This window comes from Panthera pardus, unplaced genomic scaffold, assembly GCF_024362965.1.
Source record: "Panthera pardus isolate Hobbes unplaced genomic scaffold, ASM2436296v1 HiC_scaffold_16, whole genome shotgun sequence".
In the NCBI taxonomy this organism is placed as follows: domain Eukaryota; kingdom Metazoa; phylum Chordata; class Mammalia; order Carnivora; family Felidae; genus Panthera; species Panthera pardus.
Window position 1 is genome coordinate 71018215 of NW_026526721.1, and position 25689 is coordinate 71043903.

Here is a 25689-nt window from a genome sequence, read left to right on the forward strand (position 1 = left end):
TGGATAGGTCTGCTGCAAACCTGATCTGTCTTCCCTTGTAAGTTAAGGACTTTTTTTTCCATTGCTTCTTTCATGATTCTCTCCTTGCCTGAGTATTTTGTGAATTTGACTATGACATGCTTGTTGATGGTCGGTTTTTGTTGAATCTAATGGGGGTTCTCTGTCCTTCCTGGATTTTGATGTCTGTGTCTTTACCCAGGTTAGGAAAGTTTTTGGCTATGATTTGCTCACATAACCCTTCTACCCCTATTTCTCTCTCTTCTGGGACCCCTATGATTCTGATGTTGTTCCTTTTTAATGGATCACTGATTTCTCTAATTCTTAAATCGTGCTCTTTTGCCTTAATCTCCCTCTTTTTTTTCCTGCTTCATTATTCTCTATAAGTTTGTCCTCTATATCGCTGATTCTCTGTTCTGCCTTGTCCATCCTTGCTGCCACTGCATCCATCCGTGATTGCAGCTCAGTTATAGCATTTTTAATTTCATTCTATTTTTTACTTCTTTTATCTCTGCAGAGAGGGATTCTAATCTATTTTTGACTCCAGCTAGTATTATTATTATCGTGATTCTAAATTCTGGTTCAGACATCTTGCTTATATCTGTGTTGGTTAAATCCCTGCCTGTCGTTTCTTTGTGCTCTTTCTTTTGGGGTGAATTCCTTCGTTTTGTAATTTTGAAGGAAGAAAAGGAATTAATGAGGAAAAATTAAAATTAAAAAAAATTAAAGTTAAAAAAATATGAAAATTAAACACACACACACACACACACACACACACACAAATCTAATAAATGATGCTAGATCCTATGTGTGTTTTGGTCTGGGTGTTGAAAGTGGTTTGACAGATTAGGGAAAAAAAAGAGGGGGGGAGAAAAAAAAAGGAAATCATTTGAGAATTTTAAAAAATGAATACACTGAAGTAGACTAAAATGAGATGATGAGAGTAAGATAGAATTTGAAAAAATTTACAGAAAAGCAAAAAATATAGTAAAAAAAATTAGAGAAAAATATTTTTAATAGAAATTGAAAGTAAAAATGAAGTTTTTCACTTTCTGCATTCAAGAAAAAGAAAAGAAAAAAAGAGAAAAAAGAAAAAGAAAATAAAAATAAGGAAATCATTTGAAAATGTGAAAAGGTGAATACACTGAAGTAGACTAAAATAGAATGATGGAAGTAAGATAGAATTTGAAAAAATTTACACAAAAGTAAAAAATATAGTAGAAAATTTAAATAAAAAATTTTTAATAAAAATTGAAAATAAAAGTGAATTTTTTTCTCTTTCTGTATTCAAGAAAAAGAATAGTGCAAAAGAGAAAAAAAGAAAGAAAATTGAATAGATGGACCTGCTAACAGATTGAAATAGGACTGAAATTACTTCATTTTCCCTTAGAAGTCAGACTATGTAGTGCTTTATAGTCCATAAACTAAGTAGGCGGTGAGACTACACGGTGTAGTGTTCTTGAAGAGCCAGGTTGGCCCAGTTGGGCGGGGCTCAGTGTAACAGCTCTGCTCTCCACTAGATGGTGCTGCTAGCCTACTGGGGTGGATTGTTGCAGCGCTCATAGGTGCGTACGCGCATGCGCGGGAGTGGCGAAAATGGCGTCACTCAGCTATCAGTCTCTAGTATGGAAACTGTTCTCTCTGATCAGCAATCTCGCACCCGTCCTCTGTCTTCAGCTTTTGTCCACTACCCGCTTCTTCACTGTCCGTGACCAAGCCCCAGGCAGTACCTCTCTCCCGAGTTTTGTCTCAAATGAGGCTGTTTTCCCCAGCCCCTTAATTCTGAAGGACTGCGGCTTCGACCCGTTCCGCCCCTCTGCGGGAAGGTCTCCCCAGGCAACGGCCGAACGCCGGCCGCACCCAGGAAAGTTCGCCAAACCGTGCTGCTGCTGAAGCCCAGAGACTGCGGCCAGGTGCTAGCCGCCCCGGAAAAAGTTTGCGAGCTAGCGTAGCAGCAGCCTTTCAGGGATTATGGAAAATCACAACACACATCTGGCACGAGCCTTCACATCTAACGACCTTGTTCCAGCACCAGCAAATGTGGCTGTTTTCTGGGGTCTGCTGGGACCATGTGGCTTCAACAGTCTCTACCAAATGTCCTTCCAGCAGTGGAACCGTTTTTCCCCATGTGGCTGAGAACCTCCCGGACCCCACTCTGTTCCTGGGGATTCACCCTTCCCACCAGAGCACTGCCAGGTATCGAGCTGCGGAGTTGCAGCCTTTGCGCTACCCTTGTTTACAGTCTTAATGGAATTTAAACCCTCTCCTTTCTCCTTTCTCCCTTTTTAGTTTAGTCCCTGTGGCTGTTTCCAATTTTCCACTTTCTCTCCAGCTGCTTTTGGGGAGGGGTGCTTTTCCCATATTCTCCCCCACCCCAGTCTCCGTCCTCTCTCCGCCTGCAAAGGCTGCTCCCTGCCCGCCGCCGGCTTCTCTCTCCCCAAGTTCACCTCTCCGGACCACATACCTGCTGAATTCTGTGGTTCAGGTTGTGCAGATTGTTATGTTAATCCTCCAATCAGTTTTCTAGGTGTGTAGGATGGTTTAGTGTTGGTCTGGCTGTGTTTCATGGACGCGAGACACACAAAAAACTTCCATGCTGTTCCGTCATCTTGGCTCCTCTCTACACCAAATTCTTAGTTTTTCTTTTCTTGCTTTGCACTTATTTTTTTTAATGTTTATTTATACTTGCGAGAGAGAGAGAGAGACAGAGAGAGAGAGAGAGACTGAGCACAAGGGGCAGAGAGAGGCACACAGAGTCTGAAGTAGGTTCCAGGCTCTGAGCTGTCAGCACAGAGCCCGACATGGGGCTTGAACTCACAAACTGTGAGATCATGACCTGAGCTGAAGGTGGATACTTAACCAACTGAGCCACCTAAGCACCCGTGGAGTTATTTGAATTGGGGATACCTGATAAAGTGGATAATTTCATCTTAACTATCCACATATAAGGACATACATGTACATACAGTGCTGATTACTGTTATTGGAAATCAAAAATTTTGTAAAATATAGGCTATACCAATTAGAAGCATTTGGGAATTAAAGTGTGTAATTGTGCTTGTGTGTGTGTGTGTGTGTGTGCGCGCGCGCGCGCACATGAGAGAGAGAGAGAATTACTGGTATTGACCAGAACTAGCAGAAGTAATGTTACCAACCAGCAAGAACCAGAAAGCCTGGAGAAAATTCTCCAGTTATTTAAGACTCAAAGGTGTGTGTATATGAGGTGAAAAGGCCACATATTTCATGAAGACAAAGGTAGGTGTGTACCTAAACAAGATAGCCTGTTTGAAGTCATCTGTGGCTCAGCACAAATTCAGAAAGCAAAATCAGAAGGCCATGGTGAGAACATGAGGTGGGACTCTTCTGACGAGAGACTTCAGCTGAAGCTCCTGCCACAGCCAGTCCTTCCTTCAACCTCTGTTAAGGGGGACTGGCCACCAGTTAGTGGAAAGCAGTGAATGGTAACTGATCCCATGGGTGTGCCCCAAATTCAAATCAGTGGGCATCATTTTTTGGTAAATATTTACACTGGTATATTATGCCTGTTATCTATTATTTGCCATCCTGGTCTCTTTTTTTTTTTTTTTTTTTTTTTTGCTGTAATGTTTTATTTGTTTTTGAGAGAGAGAGAGAGAGCAGGGAAGGGGCAAAGAGAGAGGGAGACACAGAATCTGAAGCAGGCTCCAGGCTCCAAGCTGTCAGCACAGAGCCTGACAAGGGCTCGAACCCACGAACTGTGAGATCATGACCTGAGTCAAAGTTGGTCACTTAACCAACTAAGCCACCTAGGTGCCCCTGTGCTGGTCTTTAGATGCTGCCTGCCTTAAGCCCATGAGGAGTTTCTGGAAGGCTCCTTTGAGAGCAGGGAAGGATGGGCAAGGGGATCTGTGTGTCTGGCTATAAGCCCTTTAAGGTTGCCCAGTGCCCACTGAGGATGTTCCAGTGCCTGCCGCCCACTGGGAATGAGGGTGGAGGCTTCCTCCCCTCTGCCAAACTAACGTATGCCTGGAACCCTGAAGAAGGGCCCTTCAGTTCTTTATTCCAGGTGCATGAGTGACAGAATCTAAATCACAGATCTGGAGAGTGGGCTGATGAAAATTTGCAGTTGTGTCCTTGATCTGAATGGCACCACTTACCAAGAATTCTTTTTTCTTTTTAATTTTGAATTGTTATTTTTAAGATTTTATTTTTAAATAGTATCTATACCCAGCATGGGGCTCAAACTCACAACCCCGAGATCAAGAGTCACAAGTTCTTCTGACAGAGCCAGTCAGATGCCCCAAGAGACCTTTCCTTCCCACACAGACACCTCCTTCTTTTTTCATGACAACCTTTCTCTACATCCCCAGTGCCTCAGCCATTTTGGCCAGGTTGCAGGTAAAATATAGGACACCCAGTTACATAAGAATTTCAGATAAGCAATGAATGCTTTTTAAAACATGTGTGTCCCAAACATTTCATGGGACATCTTATACTAAAAAACTTATTTGTGGTTTTTCTGAAACTCAAATTTAACTGGGCTTCCTGTATTTTCATTCTCTGAATCTGACAACCTTACTTTGAATGCCTCCTCTTCAACCAGTGTCCCCACCTCTTCTTTTTTCCCAGTCTGCAGGTTTCCTTCTCTGTAGCAAGCCCTGGAGCTTCTCTTAGGCCTTGGATATCTCCACAACCTTTGGCAGGATTGTCTGCAACACTTATTCTGTCCTCCAGCCCCCACCCGTCCGCTGTTGCCCAGTGAGAGCAGAAGAAGTTTAATGTCTGAAGATGGGATGAGGGGAGGAAGGACTTTGGGTTTGAGTGGGTTTGCCCCCCATTTGCCACCTTGCTTTTGTTCTTTCAGGTTTCCTCTTCCCCTGCTTGATGACACACAGTATCTGTAACAACCACGTCTTGCACAGTGTGGGTCAATCCCTTGCCAAGAGTCCTGACTGGGTTTAGGATGAGATGTAATTTTTGGACCTTATGCTCAAAGCAAGCATACCCTCTCTGATCTTGGGTCACATTATAAAGTCTTCATCATATAACTTAGTTTTTGGGTTGGAATGGTCAGGGCAAGGGCCATCTCATCAGTCCACCATGTTTGTGTTACCCCTCTCCCTCCCTCCTTGTTTTACATCCCTTTCTTTCTAATTGCTGGGCACCACCCCCAGCCCACCCTGTCTCCCTGTAGTGACATATGTGCTTAATTCTTTTTGTTTAAATTTGTACAATTGCTTAAATTAATAAACTCAATTTTTTGACATAGTTTTATGTTCATAGCAAACTGAACTAAAAGTACAAAGTTTCCATATATCCCTTTTCCCCCAGCACACTTACAACCTCCCCTACTATTAACATGCCCCACCAGAGAGCATTGTTACAATCAATGAACTTACACTGAAATGTCATTATCGTCCGGAGTCCACAGTTTACATTAGGGTTCATCCTTTTTTTAAAACTGAAGTATAATTGGCATACAATATGATATTATTTTCAAGCATACAAGTTTGGGATTTGACATTTTTACATACTATGAAATGATCACCATAATAAGTCTAATAACAGACTTAATACAATATTATTGTCTATATTTCCTGTGCTGTACATTACATTCCCATGAGTTATTTATTTATTTATTTATTTATTATTTTTTATTTTTTTTAATATATGAAATTTATTGTCAAATTGGTTTCCATACAACACCCAGTGCTCATCCCAAAAGGTGCCCTCCTCAATACCCATCACCAACCTTCCCCTCCCTCCCACCCCCCATCAACCCTCAGTTTGTTCTCAGTTTTTAACAGTCTCTTATGCTTTGGCTCTCTCCCACTCTAACCTCTTTTTCTTTTTTTTTTCCTTCCCCTCCCCCATGGGTTTCTGTTAAGTTTCTCAGGATCCACATAAGAGTGAAACCATATGGTATGTCTTTCTCTGTATGGCTTATTTCACTTAGCATAATACTCTCCAGTTCCATCCACGTTGCTACAAAGGGCCATATTTCATTCTTTCTCATTGCCACGTAGTATTCCATTGTGTATATAAACCACAATTTCTTTATCCATTCATCAGTTGATGGACATTTAGGCTCTTTCCATAATTTGGCTATTGTTGAGAGTGCTGCTATAAACATTGGGGTACAAGTGCCCCTATGCATCAGTACTCCTGTATCCCTTGGAAAAATTCCTAGCAGTGCTATTGCTGGGTCATAGGATAGGTCTATTTTTAATTTTCTGAGGAACCTCCACACGAGTTATTTATTTTATAACTGGAAGTTTCTACCTCTTGATCCTCTTCACCCATTTTGCCCACCCTTCAGAGCCCCTCTCCTCTGGTGTGTGATTTTGGCTATAGGGTTTTTAAAATCAAGCTGAGGAAGTTCCCCTCTATTTCCAGCTGCCAAGAATTTTGGTGTTTGAGTTTGTCAAATGTTTTTTTCTACAACTATTGGTATAATCACACGATTTTTTTTCTTCTGTTGATGTGATAGATTACACCAATTGATTTTTTAAAAATGTTTATTTATTTATTTTGAGAGACAGTAAGAGAGGGCTCAAGCAGAGGAGGGGCAGAGAGAGAGGGAGAGAGAGAATCTCAAGCAGTGTCTATGCCATCAGCACAGATCCTGACATGGGGCTCAATCTCATGAACCATGATTTCATGATCTGAGCCAAAATCGAGTTGGATGCTTAACCACTGAACCACCCAAGTACCCCTTAATTGATTTTTGAATATTGAATCAGCCTTGCACACCTGGAATAAATCCCACTTGGTCATGGCATATGATTCTTTTTATTCATTGTTGGATTTTATTTGTTAATGTTTTGTTGAAGTTTTTTACATCTATGTTCATGAGAGATATTGCTGTATAGTTTTTTTTTTTTCTATGATTTTTTTCTGGGTTTGGTATTAAGGTAATGCTGGCTTCATAGAATGACTTAGGAAGTATTCCCTCCACTTCAATCTTTTGAAAGAGATTATAGAGAACTGGTAGAATTTCTTCCTGAAATGTTTGGTAGAATTCACCAGTGAATCTGTTTAGCTATATGCTTAATTCTTGATAAATTAATGCTAGGATTAAATAAGTTTTTTGTTTTTTTTTTTAAGTAGGCTCTATGCCCAATGTGGGGCTTGAACTCACAGCCCCAAGACCAAGAGTCTTATGCTCTACTGACTGAGCCATACAGGCACCCCAAATAAAAGTGGTTTCATAAGGAGCTTTGATTACACTTTGGGGTGCTTGAGGATAAAGCCACAACTTTGTACATATGGGAGAGGCCTTGCCTACTGGGAGTAGTCATTCTCTGTGAAAAGCAGACAGTGCGGAGTCTCTGTTCAGATCAAAGATCATGTTTCTCCTGAACTTCCTGCAACACCACTTCCTTACCAACAAAGGTGAGCCTGAGCACCAGGTTTGTGTCATGTGACCTCCTTTCCTACCCTTTGGCCACACTAGTTTGGACCACTGATGGACAATTGACATAAACTGGACTAATCAGATTCTCCCTTCAGAGATTTGGGATTTAGGACCAAGAGGTCCAGTTTCTACAATAGAGTTGGAATTGAGGTATTTGAGACACGGGAATTGTGGACCCATTTATTGTTGGACGTGTTACACCAGATAGGTATGAAATTCTGCCTGCTAGGAGAGAAGTGTGAGGTCAAAACTGGTCAGGTTGCTGGGAGCAAGCAGAGTGGGGCCAAGGGACTGTGGGGTGGAGAGGCTCAGAAGACTCATTGGGGCTCAGGAAAGGACAGAGATCGTATATGAGGGATTGGGTGCTTCAGGTCTAAGGAGGGGGTTGGTGGCCTGCTTCTCAAGGAGGGGAGCTGGAACAGTTTAATCCCTCCTGCAGGGAACACAGGCAGTGGGGGACAGGAACCAGACAGGTAAAGGCACAGAGTGTATTTATCCTCTCAGAACTGATGGACAGAGACTAGCAAGGCAGGGAGGGTTCATAGGTGAGTCCGGGCTACTCCATATGGGGTATCTCAACCATCCTCCTCCGAAAACCAGGCTTTGGCTTGTGTTCTTTTCCTCAGGGGAAGAAAGTGATGTGGGGGCTGAAGCAAGGATTCACCTGGGTGGAGCAACAAGCTTCCCAACAGAGTAGCTGAGGGCTGAAGCAGGACTGGGTCCAATCCACCTCTTCTCCTCCACTCCCTGTGCCTCACCCTTCAGACCCCTGAGAAAAACCACAAGTGGAATCCATGGCTTGGGAAACAAAAAAGTCAGAAGGATTTTACTTAAATAGACTTTAATTAGAAGTAAATTGGAGTTTTGTATACAAATGCATTTTGGATTTTAACTGAGACATTATTAACTCTGATGTGTGTGTATGTAAGTCAGTGTCCTTCTTGCAGGTATGTATGTGTAAGAATCCATCCTTTAAGTAGGTGGTCTTTATGGCCCTTTCTGTCTGCCTCTGTGTCTACTGAAAAGGTGTGCTATTGTCTTTATTATTACTCATTCCCTTGAAGAATCCTGAATCACCTTCAGGCACCTTCCTTTTCCCAGTCTCCTCAAAGCCAAGGTACTGGTCAATACGTGGGTGAGGCTGGGGTGGGTCCTGAAGTATCTTAGGCCCCAGCTACCCCTTTGGGGTGAGGCCTCAGCTTTCTGTGTCCAGAGGGTAGGAGTACTGGTTCCTGGGGTAGCACCAGAAGCGCAGGACCACAAACACCACCGCCCCCAGCAGCAAGAGGGCTCCCAGCGCTCCAAAGAGGATCCCGAAGAAGGCGCCAAGCTTCATGCTCAGGTGCTCACAGCGTTCGCCCCAGGGCGTGTAGATGGAGAAGGGCACACAGCTGGGGACAGAGAGAGAAAACATGGTCAGCAGCGGGGAGGCCCCAGGAGGTTTTCCACAACAGGCTGGGATCCCCTCTGGGGAAGGAGGCCGAGCTGAAGCCATGCCCACTGGCTAGCGGAGGCTGGAGGGGTGAATTCACCTGGAGTCAGCTCCACCTGGCTGCAGGTGAGCACGTGCAGGCACAGCCCTGGCTTCTCCCAGCCCTCCTTGGAGGGGAGAGGGCTGGGTGGATCTGGGATTGCAATGGGCACGAGGGTAGATGCACTGATGTGACATGAGGGCCCTGGGTGGCACTGCCCTTCTCTTCCCTAGCAGGCCTGTAGGCTTAGTGCACTCCCCTCATGGGAGACCCTTAGACTGCTGATGAACTGAGGGGACTTAGGACACCAGTTGCAGAGGGCCTCCCCTGACTGGTACTCTTAAGGAGGGGCAGGGATGGACCTAGACACAAGGCAGTGGGTGCCTCTCCACAAAGAGACAGCAGAACGTCCACCCCAGAAGCAAAATCAGGTGGAAGAGGTTGCCTTTGGAACCCACATCCTGCTGCTTAACTTACTGGGTACCCTGGGCAGGTTCTTTACCTATCTCTTCCTTAAAATGCTCATAATACCAGGGCACCTGGGTGGCTCAGTTGGTTAAGCATCTGACTTTGGCTCAGGTCATGATCTCATGGTTCGTGGGTTCGAGCCCTGTGTCAGGCTCTGTGCTGACAGCTCAGAGCCTTGAACCTGCTTTGGATTCTGTGTCTCCCTTGCTCTCTGCCCCTTCCCCACTGACTCTCTCTCTCTCTCAAAAATAAACATTAAAAAAATTTTTTTTAATTATTAAAAAAAAGTGCTCATAATACCAGGGCGCCTTGGTGGCCCAGTCAGTTGAACATCCAACTGACTTTTGATCTCGGCTCTGGTCATGATTTCCACACTGACAGCATGGGGCCTGCTTGGGATTCTGTTTCTCCTTCTCTCTACCCCTCCTCTGCTCATGCTCACTTTCTCTCTCTCTCTCTCTCTCTCTCTCTCTCTCTCTCTCTCAAAATAAAGAAATAAACTAAAAAAAAAAATGTTCATAATACCTACCCAGTAGCTAGTTTGAGTTTTAGAGGTGATATAACATCTTTATTCTCCACACAGGGTAGGCACTCACACATCTTTTCCCTGGTCGCTTTTTCTCTGATCCCCGTTTGCTCAGTTACAGAAGATACATCCTAACTTTCAGACACCACAAAATACCATGGGGTTTCTGGGCCCCTTGCAGCATCTTTGCCCAGCTCGGATTCCCCAGCACTGCCCTTCCTGCCCTCTCTGCGACTCACCTGCAACGGGGCCCTTGGGGCAGGTGCTGGCACTGGCCTCCGTGCTCACAGTAGCCCTCACTGCACGGGGACACACAGGTCAGGCCACTGTGGGGGCTGTAGACCAGGTGGTAACCCTTGTAGCCATTGCATTTGAAGTAAGTCTTCAGCATGCTCACGTTCACTGTCAGGTAGGACGCAGATGAACATGAAAGCAATCAGTAACACCAAATCTATACCGTTTCGATCAAGAATGCCGTTTTCGAGCATTTTTCCTGAGAAATATTTGGAAAAGTGCACAAATACCTATGTTCACGGAAGTCTAGAGCAGCATGGTTTATAACAGCAACAGTGTTTAATAAGAGGGATTTTGTTAATGAATATTGTGCAACCGGTAACCACCATGACAGGGAAAGTGCATTGGTTAAGGGCAGATGCTTTGAAGGAAACCAGACCTACGTTAAAATTCAAACTCTACTACTAACTAGTTGTGTGATTTGGGGGAAATTTCTTAACTCTTTCAGCCTCGATTTCCTTATCTTTTATAAGGAAACGATAATAATAGTACCTACCACGTTGTGAAAGTTAAAGGAGATAATATATACAGAATATTCAGTACGTTGCCTAACATAGTAAGCACTCAGTAAATGGTCACTATTGGTATAACATTCTGTTTAAATAAAATATAGCACACTATGCTAAAATGTGTGATAAAATATCAAATGGGAATACATACATAATACACAAAGTAATATGTTCACAGTTGTTTAAGTAATGAGGTTATCAAAACATTAGGCACGACTTTATCCTTTATTATAAACAATATTTATATTTGTGAAGATCCCTGTGTGTAAAAGAAAATTCAGAAGGATGTGTGCGAAATGGACTTGTCTTTGGGGATTGGAGTTACGGTGATTTTTTTTCTCTTTTTGTTAATTTGTGTTTCCTAAAGTTTCTACGATAAACATATTGTACTTGTATAATAAAATTTTGGGGGGGGGTTTGGTTTCTTTAATAAAAGTTATAGTCAGGTCTAGGACAATTGTTCTCTTACCACCTACCCCTAACCCCCTACCGCACATACACAAAGTAGTTCAGAGGATTTCACACTGTCGCTCCCAGGAGGGAGGAGACCCAGACTGGACCCCAGAAGAAGCTCTTGCTTGGTCCCACCCTCCAGTAACACGCTGGCTTCTGTTGGGTTCGGTGTGGTTACTGCCCTGTTCTCTGCTACACTCCCAAAGTAGCGTAGGCCAATCCTTTCCTTCCTTGGTAAGCTTACCAACTCATCTCATTCTTGTTCCAGGATAACAAGGGGCTATCACAGCTGAAAGGGACCTCAGAAATCCTGTCTCATTTTCCAGGTTGGGGTGTTAAGGCTTGGATTGGGGATGGCTTTTGCCTAGGGTCACACCTCTCAAGGAGGGGATATTTCTGCCCCCGAGCCAGGTCTCCAGGCTTCAGCTTAATATCCTTTAGCTGGAGGGCAAAGGTAAAAGGGATGTCCCTGCTTATGTTTATAAAGTGCAATGTTATTTTAACAAAATCATTAACAATTTTATTAAAAAAAAGGAAACCGTTAGTGGTCATGGTCGGAAATTGGCAATTAGAGTAAATGCTCCATGAAACTGTATCCCTGCGGATTCATCAAGCAGTATTTTGTGCTCTGCTCTTGTATCTAGAAAGCTGGTAGGTAAAATGTTTATAATTTCCCTCAAAAGGGCACCTGGGTGGCTCAGTTAGGCGTCCGACTTCAGCTCAGGTCATGATCTCACAGTTCTTGGGTCCAAGCCCCGCAGTGGGCTCTGTGCTGACACCTCAGAGCCTGGAGCCTGCTTTGGATTCTGTGTCTCCCTCGCTCTCTGCCCCTCCCCTACTTGTGCTCTGTCTCTCTGTCCCTCAAAAATAAATAAACATTAAAAAACATTTTTTTTAAATCACAAACAAAAAACTAAGTTACTTGCTTCTTGCTTATCTGTGGCTCTCCATAGAAAACTTTTCCACCATGGGTTTTTGTGGGCTGAAGATCTGTGATAGGTCCCCTCCATTTACCTCCTCCCTCAGCTATCCCTGTGACTATCCCCAGGAAAGTGACTCACAAGCCTTCACACTGTACACATCTTCCCTGGAGATGGAATGGAAGTTCACGTTGGTCCTGGGCCCCTCACTTCTGTTCCATCTCCTCCATGAGGCCTGGGGTAAGAATGCCTCTACCACTGCATCCAGCAGCTTGGTGTTTAGGAAGTCGATAACAGGACCCCGAGGGAGGTACTGGAACTCCGAGATGACACTCCAGCGTTGAAGGTTTCTTCCTGAGGCCTGTGTTGCCCCAGAATTGCTGTGTGGGAGGGGTACAGTGAGGAACTAAAGGTGGAAGGGGAAGGGAGGACCTGGGGAGCAGGCGGGGACAGTCCCACTTACATTGGTACCACTTGGCTGTTCTGGAGAAAAGCCCGCACATCCAGCTTCCCCAGTCTGTAGGCCACCTAGGGAGTGGATGGGGGAGTGGGAATGAGGCCCTGTCCAAAGAGGAGACCCTTCCCACTTGTTTATCCATATCTGGCTCTTTCTTTGCACATGAGTGCCAGGACCTACAGAATGTTTCTCATCCATTTCTACATCCCTAAACCCCAGCCTAGCCTGGTAACTGGCATGGGTCCCTGCTTAATAAAATTTTGTTTGTGAAGGGCACCTGCGTGGCTCAATCAGTTAAGCATCTGACTCTTGATCTCAGCTCAGGTCATGATCTTATGGTTCATGAGTTCAAGCCCCACCTTGGGCCCTGCACTGACAGTGCGGAGCCTGCTTGGGATTCTCTCTCTCCATCTCTGCCCCACCTCTGCTCTCTTGCACATCCACTTGTGCTTGCTCTCTCTCAAAAATAAACAAGTAAATATTAAAAGTTTGTTGGTGAGTGAAGGCATACCTCCCTGCCTCCAACAAGGGGAGAATCTGGAATGAATGACTCATGCCTTGCCTCTCTTCCATGACTCACCCAATCATTCTCTCCCCACATGTATATTGAACATTGATTATGTTTAGCCAGACCTAGGGGATGGTCAGGTGCTGGGGACTTCAAGCTGACTCAGGAACAGAGACCCATAGTCTGGTGAAGTGAATAAGCATGAACAGATTTTACCATTCAGAGTGTGGAATGCTGTAGTAGTAGCAATCATAATAATAATTATTATAATTTTTTGAACACTTGTGTTTTAGGCACTGCAGTAAGTGCTTTACATACATTATCATTTAAAACTTGACACAACCCATTGACATAGGTACCATTATTATTTCTGTGTTACAGATGAGACATCAAATAATTTGTCTAATTGTTACACATGCTTGAGGGAATGGTAGAGCCAGGATTTTAACCTGGGTATGTAGGATTATAGAGCCTCAGTAATTCAACTACTGTGGTACTCTGTCTGTGGTTGAGGAATGGACAAGGGCATAGGAACGAAGACGAGGGAGCTGCCAGTTCCCTCTGGGAAGTCAGGGAAGGCTTCCTGGAGGTGAAATGCCAGACCAAGTGCAGGTCTTTAGGGATACTCAGAAGGAGGGGCTGGGGTGACTTGACCACCCTAGACAATGTTCATTGTGGTCTGGTTATTCCAGTCCCCTTGGAGGTCTCTGTCTGGGGGATTCCTGCCTTCCTCATTCGCTGCTTTCCCTGGGGCAGGAGGCTCCAGCCTCTTCTGGCAACTGAATCTAGATGGATGATGAGATGTAGAACATATAAGTGATGGCCAAGACCCTACCCTAAACCTGCCAAGACCCACCTCCCCACCCAGAGCTGGCCTGCAGCACTGACCGAGGCATTGACATCTGTCATGGTGGCATTTTCTCCTTCCCTGAGTGAGAGCTGGATGATTCTTACGGGAAGATCTGGAGATGGGAGAAGCAGATTCACAATCACATCACAGTTTACACAGACTTACCCAAGAAGTTTTTTGGGCCAGCTCAGGGAGACTGCCCCATTCGACAGTGACAGAAGGTCACCAGAGGAGTCAGAAGGGACTGATTCTGCTGAGCCTCACCCTAGTGCCCATTCCACTATGGTCAGGGCTTCCTGACTCTCATCTCTCTGGGCCATGAAGTCACCTCCAGTCTTTCCTCAGCAGACTGCTCAGGCCTGGGGTTCATGCTGTGGCAGCTACCCCTTGTCCCGCTCCCCCCGCAGCTCCCATAGCCACCAACCTACCACTACCTGAGATAGATTGGAGTTCTGCCCTGTTGAGTTTGAGGAATGAAGCTCTGGTCCCCCGAGTTCCCCATCTTCCCCCAAGATGAGAGAAATGTGAAGGCAGAGGGCAGCTGTTGGTACCTTGATGGATGGTTGGAGTGAAATTGTTCCCAGCCACAAAGCAGCGGGTGTCAGTGAAGGCTGGGGGACAGGTGCAAGTGGGATGGCAGTCTGGCGTCTGGGAGATGTAGCAGTGGCCCTGGTTGTAGCAGTAATTCACAGGGCAGGACACGTTCTGACAGAGGGGAGAGTTCTCCAGAGCTGCAGAAGAAGGAGGGAGGACAGCAGCGTCAGGCTGGGCAGCCGTGGGGAGCCCCGGCCCACAGAAAGCTGCTCCTAGGACAGGCTTGCTTTCTTTCCCCCAAAGCCCATTCAGTCTGCATTTTGCTTATGAGTCACTCTGAGCCTCAAACTATCCTTCTCCCTTTTCCAGATATTTCTCTGCTGGGCAACCCTTTTTCCTTTGCCAGGTAGGTGTTCTCCCACTTCTGCTGAGGGAATGGCATGTTTGTCAGACCCCCTGCATCAGGAAAGGACCCAGAAGGCTGGCAAGAGAAGAGCACGCCAGCCTGGTTTCCTTACTTCCATCCCTTTGTCTGCCTTATAAAGCTGTGGCTCTGCCTGCTCTGGCCATTCCTCAGAAGACACAGTGGCCTCTACATTTCATTTGGGTGCTGTAGGGACTTAGTGAAGGCCTCACTGTGATCTCCCTCATCATGACTTCACTGGAGCCTTGGCTTGCGGGCTGCTGCTGGACATCTCCTCCCTTCCCCAGGCCTTCTTCAGTCTTTTGCCCTGGGTTTCCCGCATCAGGGCCTCAGGTCTGCTCTGCCCTGGCCATCCTTCCCCCTGCCTGCACAGTCTCTTCTCCTGCAGCTTCACACCTCACCATATGTCTTCACTTCCTTACTGTACCCACTTATAGTGAGCATTCTAAAGACTTGCTGGAAAAGGGGGAGAAATGGTTTGCCCTAGGCCCTCAAGGTGTCAACTGTGCCCAGGCCCTCCTCCTGCCAGGGCCCTGCTCCCGGCTCACCTGCACAATGACGCCCATCCCCAGTCAGGTTTTGGGGGCAGGCCTCGCAGCCCTCCCCAGGAATGCACTTTACATTCGGGAAGCATGGCTCCTCACAGGGGTCCCTGGAGCGTTTGCAGTAGGGGCCAAAGCTGTTCCCATCACACTTGCAGCCGGCCACCTGTAATGGGTTGCTGATCACCAGGGAGCCAGGAGGCTGAACGATTAAAGGCTTTTGGGTGTTTCTGTACTGACCTCTCTGGTCTGAGAACCTGTGGACCTTGAGTCCTTGTCTTAACTCTACCAGCATCTACCGAGCATCTTTGTGACTAGGTCGTGGTTCTGTACATCCTTGCCAAGCCCGCTGGGCCTCCCTGGAGCATTCTTTCCCCTGGCTTGAGATTGGTGTTGGCTCTACTCACCTACCACAGCTCCCAACACACACACATTACCACACAGGGACTGAAGTATGACATCCCTTCAGTTCCCACTGCCTTTCCCCTCAATAAGGAAACCTCCCTCCCATCCTCCTCCCAATACTCACCTCCAGGGAGGAATTGCCCACCCAGCTGGTCTGGTTGTATAAACACTGGCTCTCTTCCCTGCAGGCACAGACCACTGTCTTTGGCTGGAGTACAGATGACAAGTTGACTTTGGCATTTCTTGCTAGAATCTCCAGAGTGAATGGTTCCAACAACTTTGGTGTCCATAGCAATGTCCCATTCTCTGCCCCAGGAAAAACAAGACCATGAGAGCTGGGGGCCTTGATTGCTGTGCCGACTGACACATCCTGGAATCTAATACCCTGAGTGCTGATGCTAGCCTTCCCCCACCTCTCTCAGATCACCCCTCAAATGTCATCAGGCATTTCTTTGAACAAGGCTGGTTTCTTACGGTGATCCTGGTCACACCCCAAGCTGGAGGTAGCATGAGCCCCGCTAACTGACTGTTGGGTGGAACTCCACAGAAGGGAAGGCAGCTGATCCCTGAAGAGACCCCAAAGGGCAACCCCTGCCTGGGCCTGCAGGAGGATGGGACATCTAGGAGGGAAGAGAATAAGACCAGGAATTCCCCAGGCTATACTGCAGACTAAACTGGCTGCCCCTTCACATCCCTTGCCCTGATTTCTTGCCCACTCCCTCACTTCTTGGACCTTGACAAGAAGTGTCAAGGACACCAGTGTCTTGGACACCAGACAACAGTGAAACATTGTCAACAAGGACTCTTCTGATCAAAACCTGTCTTATGTTTTCCAAGAAAATAAGAAAGTCTTCATAAAGTAGTAGGTTGAGAGTTATTGATAGTAGGGAGCAGATGAGAGTAACTTGCAGGTTTTCACTCCTCAGGAGAGGAGCCCAGTGGAGGAGAAAATCTCCTGATGCCATTGGCTAGCACCCGACAGAATGCCTCATGGAGCCAAAGGGTGTAGACAAAGAAGTCCCTTCTTATGCACAGAGAAAGAAAACAAGGCAGAGAGGTGCTCTGAGCTCAAAATAAGGCCCCTAATAGATTTGGTTTAGCAAAGAACAGTCACTAGCATCACTGGTACTGGCAACAGAAGGCAGTTGCATCCTGTGGGCTTTGACTTTTTGACCCAGATCATGGTTGCAGGACTGGGCATCTCCACACCATTACTGACAGAGATGTGGCTTTGCTTGCTCCCAGCAGAGAAAAGCCACAAGCAGAGACAAAGTTAGGTAAATGTGGTTGACAAACATAAAAATAAGTGAGAAACATACCAAAAGAAGATATTTGTATCTTTAAATCATGTTCCACATTATATCATTCTTTTAATAGATTTGAAATATTTTAAATTAGTATTTTTTAATGGTTATACTTTTTTTCTAATAATTTGGTGATTTTATAAAGATGGTTAAAGATGATTGCATGTTCTTGGATTTGAGGTGACATGACTTTTGAGTCACTTGGATGTACCCCGAGTTAGTGCAGCTAGCTGGCCAGATTGCCAAAAGCCCATCACTGCTCTTCACTGGGGACACTATCTGAATCTTAGGGATCACTCCAAGAAATGCTAGTCCTGGATATTCTGATGGAAAAGTGGAATAAAGTTGCACAGGGTATAATAATGCAAAATTACCTAAAGCTTGACTCTGCTCTCATCCCTTACACCTGCAGCCAACCGTTCTTACCAAAGAGCTTGAAGTCAGTGTTGCTGTTTCTTAGGGTGAATATGACGTTCTCAGAACCGCTGGTGTACTGAGTCAGCTTGGTCTGCCCCAGATAGGCTTCCACCACATGCTCTCCCTCGATAGAAGGTGGGTACTTACCTGAAACACAAAGAGGGAATTCATGGTTTGGGGCAGGACACTTTCTTGCCTCATGGGCAAGTCCTCTGGCTTGTGTGAAGCATTCCCAGGGCTGTGACCCACCTCTGGAAGCAGGAATGATTCTGTGTACCTGCTTTCAGGTCTATCTAGAGCAGGTTGGGGTTGTACTGCCCACCTGGCCAAATCCTTATTTTCTCTTTATCTTCTCCCCACACAGGATTCAGGTCAAGTTCTTTCCTGATCAGAATGCTATGCTGGGCATGGTACACAATGAATCAGAGAACAGGGTTGTTCAGATCATCACAGAGTTTTACCTTTGGAAGAGGGCTGAAAACCAAGAGGGTAATCTCTAGATGGGCATTGCATTTGTCAGGAAATAGAGGAAAATGCTTTCTCACTGGATGGAGTGCCGGGTGGCTCAGTCAGTTAAGCATCCAACTCGATTTCTGCTCAGGTTATGATCTCGAAGTTCATGAGTTTGAGCCCCACGTTGGGCTCTACACTGACAGTGTAGAGCCTGCTTGGATTTCTCTCTCTCCCTCTCTCTCTGCCTCTGTCCTACTCTCTCTCTCTCTCTCTCTTAAAGTAAATAAACTTAAAAAAAAACCTTTTCACTGATACCTGTCTTTTGGAACCCTGCTGTTTCCTTTTATTGTTCATTCACTCATTCATTCACTCATTCAGTCATTTAACACATATTTATTGAGTGCCTAACCTATGACTGACACTATTCCATGTAGTGAGGACACAGCAATAAACAAATAATCAAAAAGATATCTATGCAAATTATAAAATATGCTAGATAGTTATAAATGCTAGGGTGAAAAAAAAGAAAAAGCAGGAAAGGTGAATGGGAAGTATGGGTAAATGTGAAATTTTAGACAGGCTAGCCAAGAAAGGCACTGCTGAGAAGGCGACTCTATTTGCACAGAGCCTTGAAGGAGGTGAGAGGCTGTCCGGAGGAAGGGCAGGGAGTCCAGGCAGAGAACAGTAGGTGTGGAGTCTGGAGCTGGCGGTGAGCCTGGTGTGTTTGAAGAAGACAGAGAAGCCAGTGTGTCTGGAGTGGAGAGTGCAGGGTGGGGAGGAACAGAGGAAGAGTTTGAGAGGCCCGAGGGTCGGGTAGGAAAGGGCTGTGAAGGCCATCACGGAGTGAGCTGGGGAGTCACGGGAGGCTGAGCAGAGGAATAACATGAACAAGAGAATCTGTTACATTTGAAAAACGCGTAGCCTAAAGGAATATCATGAAAGGGGGGTGCTCCACATCTGCCACCCAAGTCTGCAAATGCCACCTGGGCCTCATGCCACTTACTGAGGGTGGCATTCATCAGCTGGTATCTGCTAAAGAGCATCTTAGTGTTCAGGCCGGTGCTTGTGTTTCCTGTGGCCAGGCTGTCATAAATGCACTGCTCATCTCCATTACACTCAGAGACCAGATTTTCACCCGAGCTGTTGTTCTTCAGTTGGAAAAGGAAGACAGGGGTGAAGTTGGAAGGCAGAGGGTTGTCTCTCTTGCCAAGGAGTCTCGTATCATTGATTTTCCCTAGAACATATGAAGTACAATGGTAGTGGTACCAGGGATGGGATTCCAGCTATACTTCTGCTGTGTCCACCCCTTATCCTCACTTTATATGCCTTGGGGTGAGGGAAGGGGTGTGAAGGGACAAAGTGACTTCAGCTTTTGAGGCTGGAAATCCCTGCTCTAGTGAGTAAGGGCCACCACTTCCCTCGCCTTCTCTTCCAGGTAGAGAAATGCAGGGAGGGATGGGGGTGGAGGGGACAAATCCGGGGTGACCCCAGAATCCTCAGCATTTCCTCCTGGCCTTTCCACCTCTCCCTCACAAAGGATGGAGGTCTGTCTCCCCCAGGCCCGAGGGAGACAATGCTTCCTTCATCCCACCCCAGCCACATCTACCCCGAGGACTCAGGCCCAGACTCACAGGTCATTCCAAATTGATAAAGCTGCCACTCATCGCTTTTGTTGAGAATGGTGGAGCCATTGGGCATCCTGAAGTCATCATCTGGATTGTCGTTCCAGACTCCTGAGGGACAGAGTAGGAGATTGGCCACCCTGGAACTGTGGCTCTCCCCTTCCCTGAGGAGCATCCAACAGGTCACATTCAAGGTGTGAGGGGGAGTAGGGGCCTGGGAAGCCCCTTCCAGTTGTCTGTTTTCGGTTCAGTCCTTCCAGAGGAGGGAAGAGGACCAGACCTCATAGCCCACCCCTCAGTCTCAGGGATAGAGGAGGAGAAAATGGAGGAAGAAGGGAGAGGAAGTAGGGGCTGGAGGGAGAGAAAGGGCATCCTCAAAGCCCCCTTGGCTGCCCTAGAACGAGAGCTTTGGGAGAACAAGAAATGAGCCTCAAAGGAAGCTGAAGAGGTCCCTTGCTCCTCCCCACCTCTCTGTGCCCTCAGGGTTCTGTTCCAAGGAGGCTGAGAAAGGGAAGCTCAGCCTGGGGTGTCCACAGGCCAGCTGGACGGGGAGCTGCCTGTGGGCTGGGGCCCGTGCTCTTGATGCTACTGCTGCTGCCGCTGCCTCAAAGGCAGAGTCCTGTCTGCTTCTCACCCAGGAGGCCCTCTGTGCTGTTTCGATACTCCTCTGGGAGGCTGCAGGAGGCATGGAGGATGTTGGAAAGGGCGGTCACGGAGATGGTCACGGTCCCATCGAAGCTGGCTGACACGAGGGAGCCATTGCGGGTCATTACAATGCCGGTGGTGTTGAATATCTCCTGGCCTGGGATGTTGAGAGACAGATGAGAAAGAAACCGGCTTTCAAACCCTGCAGACCCAAGACTTGGCAGTAGTGAAGGGTCAAGATGTTGAGGGGGAGACTCTGAGAGCAGCTCTGGGGTGTCCTGGGAGTGCCTTTTCCAGGGGCTGAAAGCCACACTCACAGGACACCCCCTTCTTCCTGGAGCCTGGAGACAGGGACTACTACAGACAAGCCATCACTGCAGAGGAGGGAGAGAAGTGAGAAGAGAAAGCGGTGAAGAAGCTGTTCAGGCACAGCTGCTGAAAGAACAGGGGGTGAAGCAGGGGTGCCAACCCGTCTCCACTGCCCCAGTGCTGCTGTCTCTACATGGCGTCCAGGCCCTGGGTGCCCTGCTAAAGCCTGACCCAGGGAAGCAGGACCAGATGGCTGACAGCTGTCCCCAGCCTACCTTCTGGGTCTTCATGGTTAGTCTCAAATGTCACAGTCTGGTTATTGACCTGCACATGGATTGTGTCATTCGGCTTGAGGAGCCATCGAACCTGGAAGGAAATTGGAGGAGGCCTAAGCCTGAGGTGGGCCAAGAGGCTGAGAAAAGAGGCTTCAGAGAATCCGGACCTGAGCCCCAGAGGAACATGTAGGTGGGTGTGATGGTGAGGTTATGTAGCTAACATCTTGGGAGTGCTTAGCCCAGGCCAGCCTCTGAGGCCAGATTATCTCATTTAAATCGCACAACAGCCCTGCAGGGTAGGTAGTATTATCCTCATTTTACTACAATAAAACCAAGGCACTGGAAGTTCAATTGTTTCTTCAGAATCACATGGCTGGTGGAGCCAGGACCCGAATCCCACTGTCTCTGGGGTTGAGTCTCGAACCACTACCCTGGCAGGATGCATCCTCCCTCCCTGCTGCCCTGTTCCCTTCTTCCTTCTTTCTCTTCTCCTTGGCACCCCTGCCTCACTCACTGTGATGGGGTTCAGGCTGCTGGTGTTGTATTTAGCTGCAAAGGCAATGAAGTTGGTGGCCTGGGCTGAGCTGGTCTGGGCAGTGCGGCCCTGCAGCAGGAAGGAGGAGTTTCTGTCCCAGGCCCGGACCAGCAGGAAGTCCCCCAGTCCATTGAAGGTGTAGTTGGCACCATCCAAGGTGGTGATATGGGGATCCCCAAACATCCAGGCTGAATAAAAGGAGAGACCACACTGACATGGCAGACCAGGGAAGGGTCTGAGATCCCCACCGCCTCCAGGCAGACTCAAGCCTGGGAGGGGTTCACTGAGTGTAGAACCATTCCCGGAAGCCCTCTTACACTTTTGTGCCCCTACCCAAATTCACATAGACCCATTACCTCCGCCCCCTACCTTCTCACCCCTTCCCCAATGCCAGATACAAAGCTCCTCTCTTTGCCATTCGCCACACACTTGAACCATCTGCATCTTCCCTTGTGGCCACAACCCATCTCTGGGAAGCTAGCACTGCCCTGGTCCAGGCCCCAAGAAGCTATGCCTTCCCAGATCCTCTGCCTCAGCCCTGCCCCAAGGCAGGCCCCAGCAGCCTCACCAGGCCTTGGGGGACGGTACCCAGCACAGCCGATGCGGGGCCGCCTCTGCTGGTACAGGGCACAGAAGGAGGGCTTGTCGGTCCCACGGCAGCACCAGTCCCATGGCTCCAGTTCTTGGTCTGGGGAGAAGAGCAGCATATTGCTGACAGACAGGGGACCTGCAGAGCCCAGCCGGAAGGTTTGGTAGGGCAGGATGACATGGGCAGCAAGGGCATGGTTTGGGAATCAGGCACACCTCAGGTCAGATCCTGCCCCACTCAGTAGCCTCAGGTCATTGACCAGTTACCGTCTCCCTTGCAGGCTTGCTGGAACTGTGCTAACGAGCTTTCTTTCTGAGTCCCCGGGCTCAGAAAGCGCAAGAGTGGGATCATGTGGCTGATGGTCTGGGGGTCATGGAGGCTGCTGTGTTGTCAGGGGCAGGGGGGTGGAAGGGGGAGGATGCACAATACCCTGGTCCTCCAACCCTGTGTTCTCTAGCTCCTTTGGAGGGTCTCTGCAGGAGATGACTCCATGTCTTCCCCAAGACTGCCAGCTAATCTGGGCCCAGAGGGACAGGGCCAGACTTGATCCCCTCCCCTTCCCTAGAAAGATGCCCCCATTCTTGTCTGGGGCAATGGGGCCAAGTGAAGATGGGACAAGAGGCACTCAATTATAAATCCCTAGGATGTCAGCTGGAAGGGATGTTGGAAGCTTCCCAACATTACAAGATCAGGAAATCAATGGCCAGAGAGGGGAAGGAGCTGGGAGGGAAGGGGGACTTCTTTCTCTGGGTCCCACTGCTTGGCTTGGTGCCCAGGCCTGGTCTCTGACAGAGAAGAGGAGAGAGCTCCAGAGAAGGTGGGGGTAAGATCTCTGTGGGACACACGTACCAAACTGCCAAGGAGTGCTCACTGTCCAGCCCTGGAGAAGCTCTCCCCAGGGCCCGTAGCTGCAGCACACGCCTCCACGCCAGGAGGAAACACGGCACAGCTGCCTGCTGCCGAGGCCCCACCAGCCTGTGACAAATGCAGACATACTCAGGCCCAGTGCCTGTGGTGGGGGCAGGGATGCAGGGGGGAGGCTCGGGGAGGGACCCTGGAAGGGACAGGTCAGGTATGACCAGAAGGTTGGTGGGTGGGCTTATGGGAGACAGTGGGTATGCCCCAAAAGACAGGAAGGAGGTATTACCTATGCTGATGGGCTGGAATCGTAAGTCCCACAGTCCCTGCTGCCAGGAGCAAGGGCAGGACACCTGGTTCCAGCCCCATTGGGGCCACTGGGGCTGTCTATTCAACCACTGCAGGCACCTGAGACGGTAGTTGGGCCTTTCTCCCCTGTGTAGCCTATAGACCTGCAGGCCCTGGAGACCTAGAGAAGTACAGGAAAAAGGGGTTATCCCAGCACCTAGGGCCACGAGCTCTGCTTTAGCAACCCAACTCATAACTGCACCTTGTATGCCCCTCCCCCACTCTGGATGGCTCTTCCAGGGACGGGACCCAGTTCAGATTGGCCTCTTTCATGTGACCTCCAAAAATCATTAAAGCTTGAATGTTAGGGGAGAAACCCTAGGACAAGTGCTGGGCAGGGAGGCCCACACCCACTCAGAGCCAGACCCTAGCCCTGACCTTCAGTCCACTGATCCTCTACCCTCCCACCTGCCACTCTAAGCTCCAACACCTTCCAATCTCCCCAGACCAGTTCCTCCTCATGCATCCTCTACCTCACTAAGTGACGCCACCAGCCACCAGCTCAGACACCTGGCTTTCCCAGACCCTCCCTCTCCCCCTGCGCAGACATGTCAGTGGCCAAAATAGCCAGGACAGAAGGCAGCTGGGGAGCCACAGAGAAGTTGATATGCAAAGCAGGGTCTTACTCCAGCACATGAGGCTGAGGAGGCTTCCACTGTGCCCAGATGCCATCCTCGGAAAGGAGAAGTAGCTGGGAGAAGAAACCTTGACAGGGGTTTGAATTTAAGTTGACCTTTAACTGTAAGCTACATACTGTCCACTGCAATAGCCATGAGTGAGAAGGGGGCTCCAGGATCCAGTAAGACACAACAGGACATAATGTATTAGATTTTGACCCTGTTCCCACATAAAAGAAGAAATTATCAAGATAACTACAATTTGTTAAGGTTTTGAAGAAAATAATTATTGTTTATGATTTTCTATTCATGGATCTTCTCCACGATGGCCTGATATCATGGGAAACAAATCAGATACTCCCAACACACACACACACACACACACACACACAAGGTCTCAAGTGGATGCATCTTGATAGGAGGGCCCAAATCTCCACAAGATGGCACCCATGATTCCACTTAGCTTCTGTTTACCACAAGTTTGCCACAGAACAAATGGAAGTAGATTTATACTTCATAATCTACATGGCTGATTTCTAATGCTAAAATGTCCTTCATTCTACTCACATTTTGGAAACTATAATTTCTTTCCCTTTGGGGTCGCTGGACAGTATATCGATTCATGTCCCATGGGGACTCCTGATGCTGAAGTACTGGCTCTCTTACTAGAGTGAGAGCTATTTAAGAGCAAACATGGGGGTGCCTGGGTGGTTCAGTCGGTTAAGCGTCCGACTTTGGCTCAGGTCAGGATCTCGTGGTCCGTTAGTTCGAGCCCCGCTTCGGGCTCTGGGCTGATGGCTCAGAGCCTGGAACCTGCTTCCGATTCTGTGTCTCCCTCTCTCTCTGCCCCTCCCCCGTTCATGCTCTGTCTCTCTCTATGTCAAAAATAAATAAACGTTAAAAAAATTTTTTTAAAAAGAGCAAACATAGTCTTTTTCCTTTTTTTTCCCCCTTCATATTCCTGACTCTTAGCACAGCATTCAGCACACAGTGGGTGCTCAACAAATGATGACTGAAAGAATGTCAGACCTCTAGAACTCCTCTTGGTAGATTCCCTCAAGGGATCTCATCGGGATTCTCATTCCAGCTCTGGGACAGGACACTTGGAGTATCGTCCTCAGTGCCCATTCACATCCCCACCTCCTGCCATGACCCTGTCCTCACTCCCAGGCTCTGGGCCCCACTGAGAGACCTGGGTTTGCCTCATCCCAGGGAAAAGACGTATAGCTCCAATTGAGACTGTACTACATGAGGGTGCAGAAGGTACCAGCTGTGCCTTGGATAGTGCCAAGTCCTGATTACACTTGGGGGTCAGATGATGCCGGGGACACCCTTTGGGATGGTAGAGACACTACAGAGCTGTCTCTCTAGGACTGTCATGACACCTGGAGTTGAGGACAGAAGGACTTGAGTCCAGCTCATGTGTGGAGAGGTGGTGCTTTTACCTGAGTTGGAATTCAGGAATTGGTCTGGATGATACTTCTCCCACACTGGCTGGAATGTCAGTGGGCTGTTTTCAAAATACCCATCTCCACTGCAGGCAAAGGAAAGAATTTCAGGTCTCTGTCACTCCCAGGGTCTTTCCTCTCAGTTGGCAAGTTATACATTCATCCAGTCAGTTGGAAAGACAGTCACTCGGTCCAGCTAATTATTAGATATCAGCTTGTCAGTCAGTTATGAAGTCAGTTCATCAGCCAGCCAGCATCACTGACTCCCAGCAGCAGGCAGGAGAGGGCAGAGATGGGGGGTGAAGGGTGGGATGACCCTAATCTATTCTACATCTGGTTGCTAACTCTAAGAAGTTGGTTATGAGACAGGGGTGTGAAAACAACAGAGTTCAGGCCTCCTTCGATTAGTTTCCCTTCAACTGGGGATGGGACAGAGGGCTGTGTAGGGGACGGTACATGGTGAGGGCTAAAAGCCAGTCTCTGCATTTAGACAAGCATGGATTCAATGCCCGAT

At 47.8% G+C, this 25689-nt stretch overlaps 1 protein-coding gene across 1 annotated transcript in view; it reads right to left on the minus strand.

Moving 5' to 3' along the window:
• Positions 1-8217: 8217 nt before the first annotated feature.
• Positions 8218-25689, minus strand: part of MUC4 (mucin 4, cell surface associated) — a 52303-nt gene continuing 34831 nt past the window's right edge. The window contains exons 8-25 of the mRNA XM_019448700.2: positions 25173-25261; positions 23052-23231; positions 22754-22879; positions 21884-22003; positions 21295-21503; positions 20781-20871; positions 20186-20353; positions 19561-19662; positions 18933-19163; positions 17486-17623; positions 15880-16061; positions 15357-15516; positions 14402-14581; positions 13889-13962; positions 12499-12563; positions 12177-12415; positions 10099-10261; positions 8218-8784 (exon numbers count right to left, since the gene is read on the minus strand). Coding sequence (XP_019304245.2) covers positions 8589-8784; positions 10099-10261; positions 12177-12415; positions 12499-12563; positions 13889-13962; positions 14402-14581; positions 15357-15516; positions 15880-16061; positions 17486-17623; positions 18933-19163; positions 19561-19662; positions 20186-20353; positions 20781-20871; positions 21295-21503; positions 21884-22003; positions 22754-22879; positions 23052-23231; positions 25173-25261 — 2713 coding nt within the window. The 3' untranslated portion in view covers positions 8218-8588. The remainder of the gene's footprint in view (positions 8785-10098; positions 10262-12176; positions 12416-12498; positions 12564-13888; positions 13963-14401; positions 14582-15356; positions 15517-15879; positions 16062-17485; positions 17624-18932; positions 19164-19560; positions 19663-20185; positions 20354-20780; positions 20872-21294; positions 21504-21883; positions 22004-22753; positions 22880-23051; positions 23232-25172; positions 25262-25689) is intronic.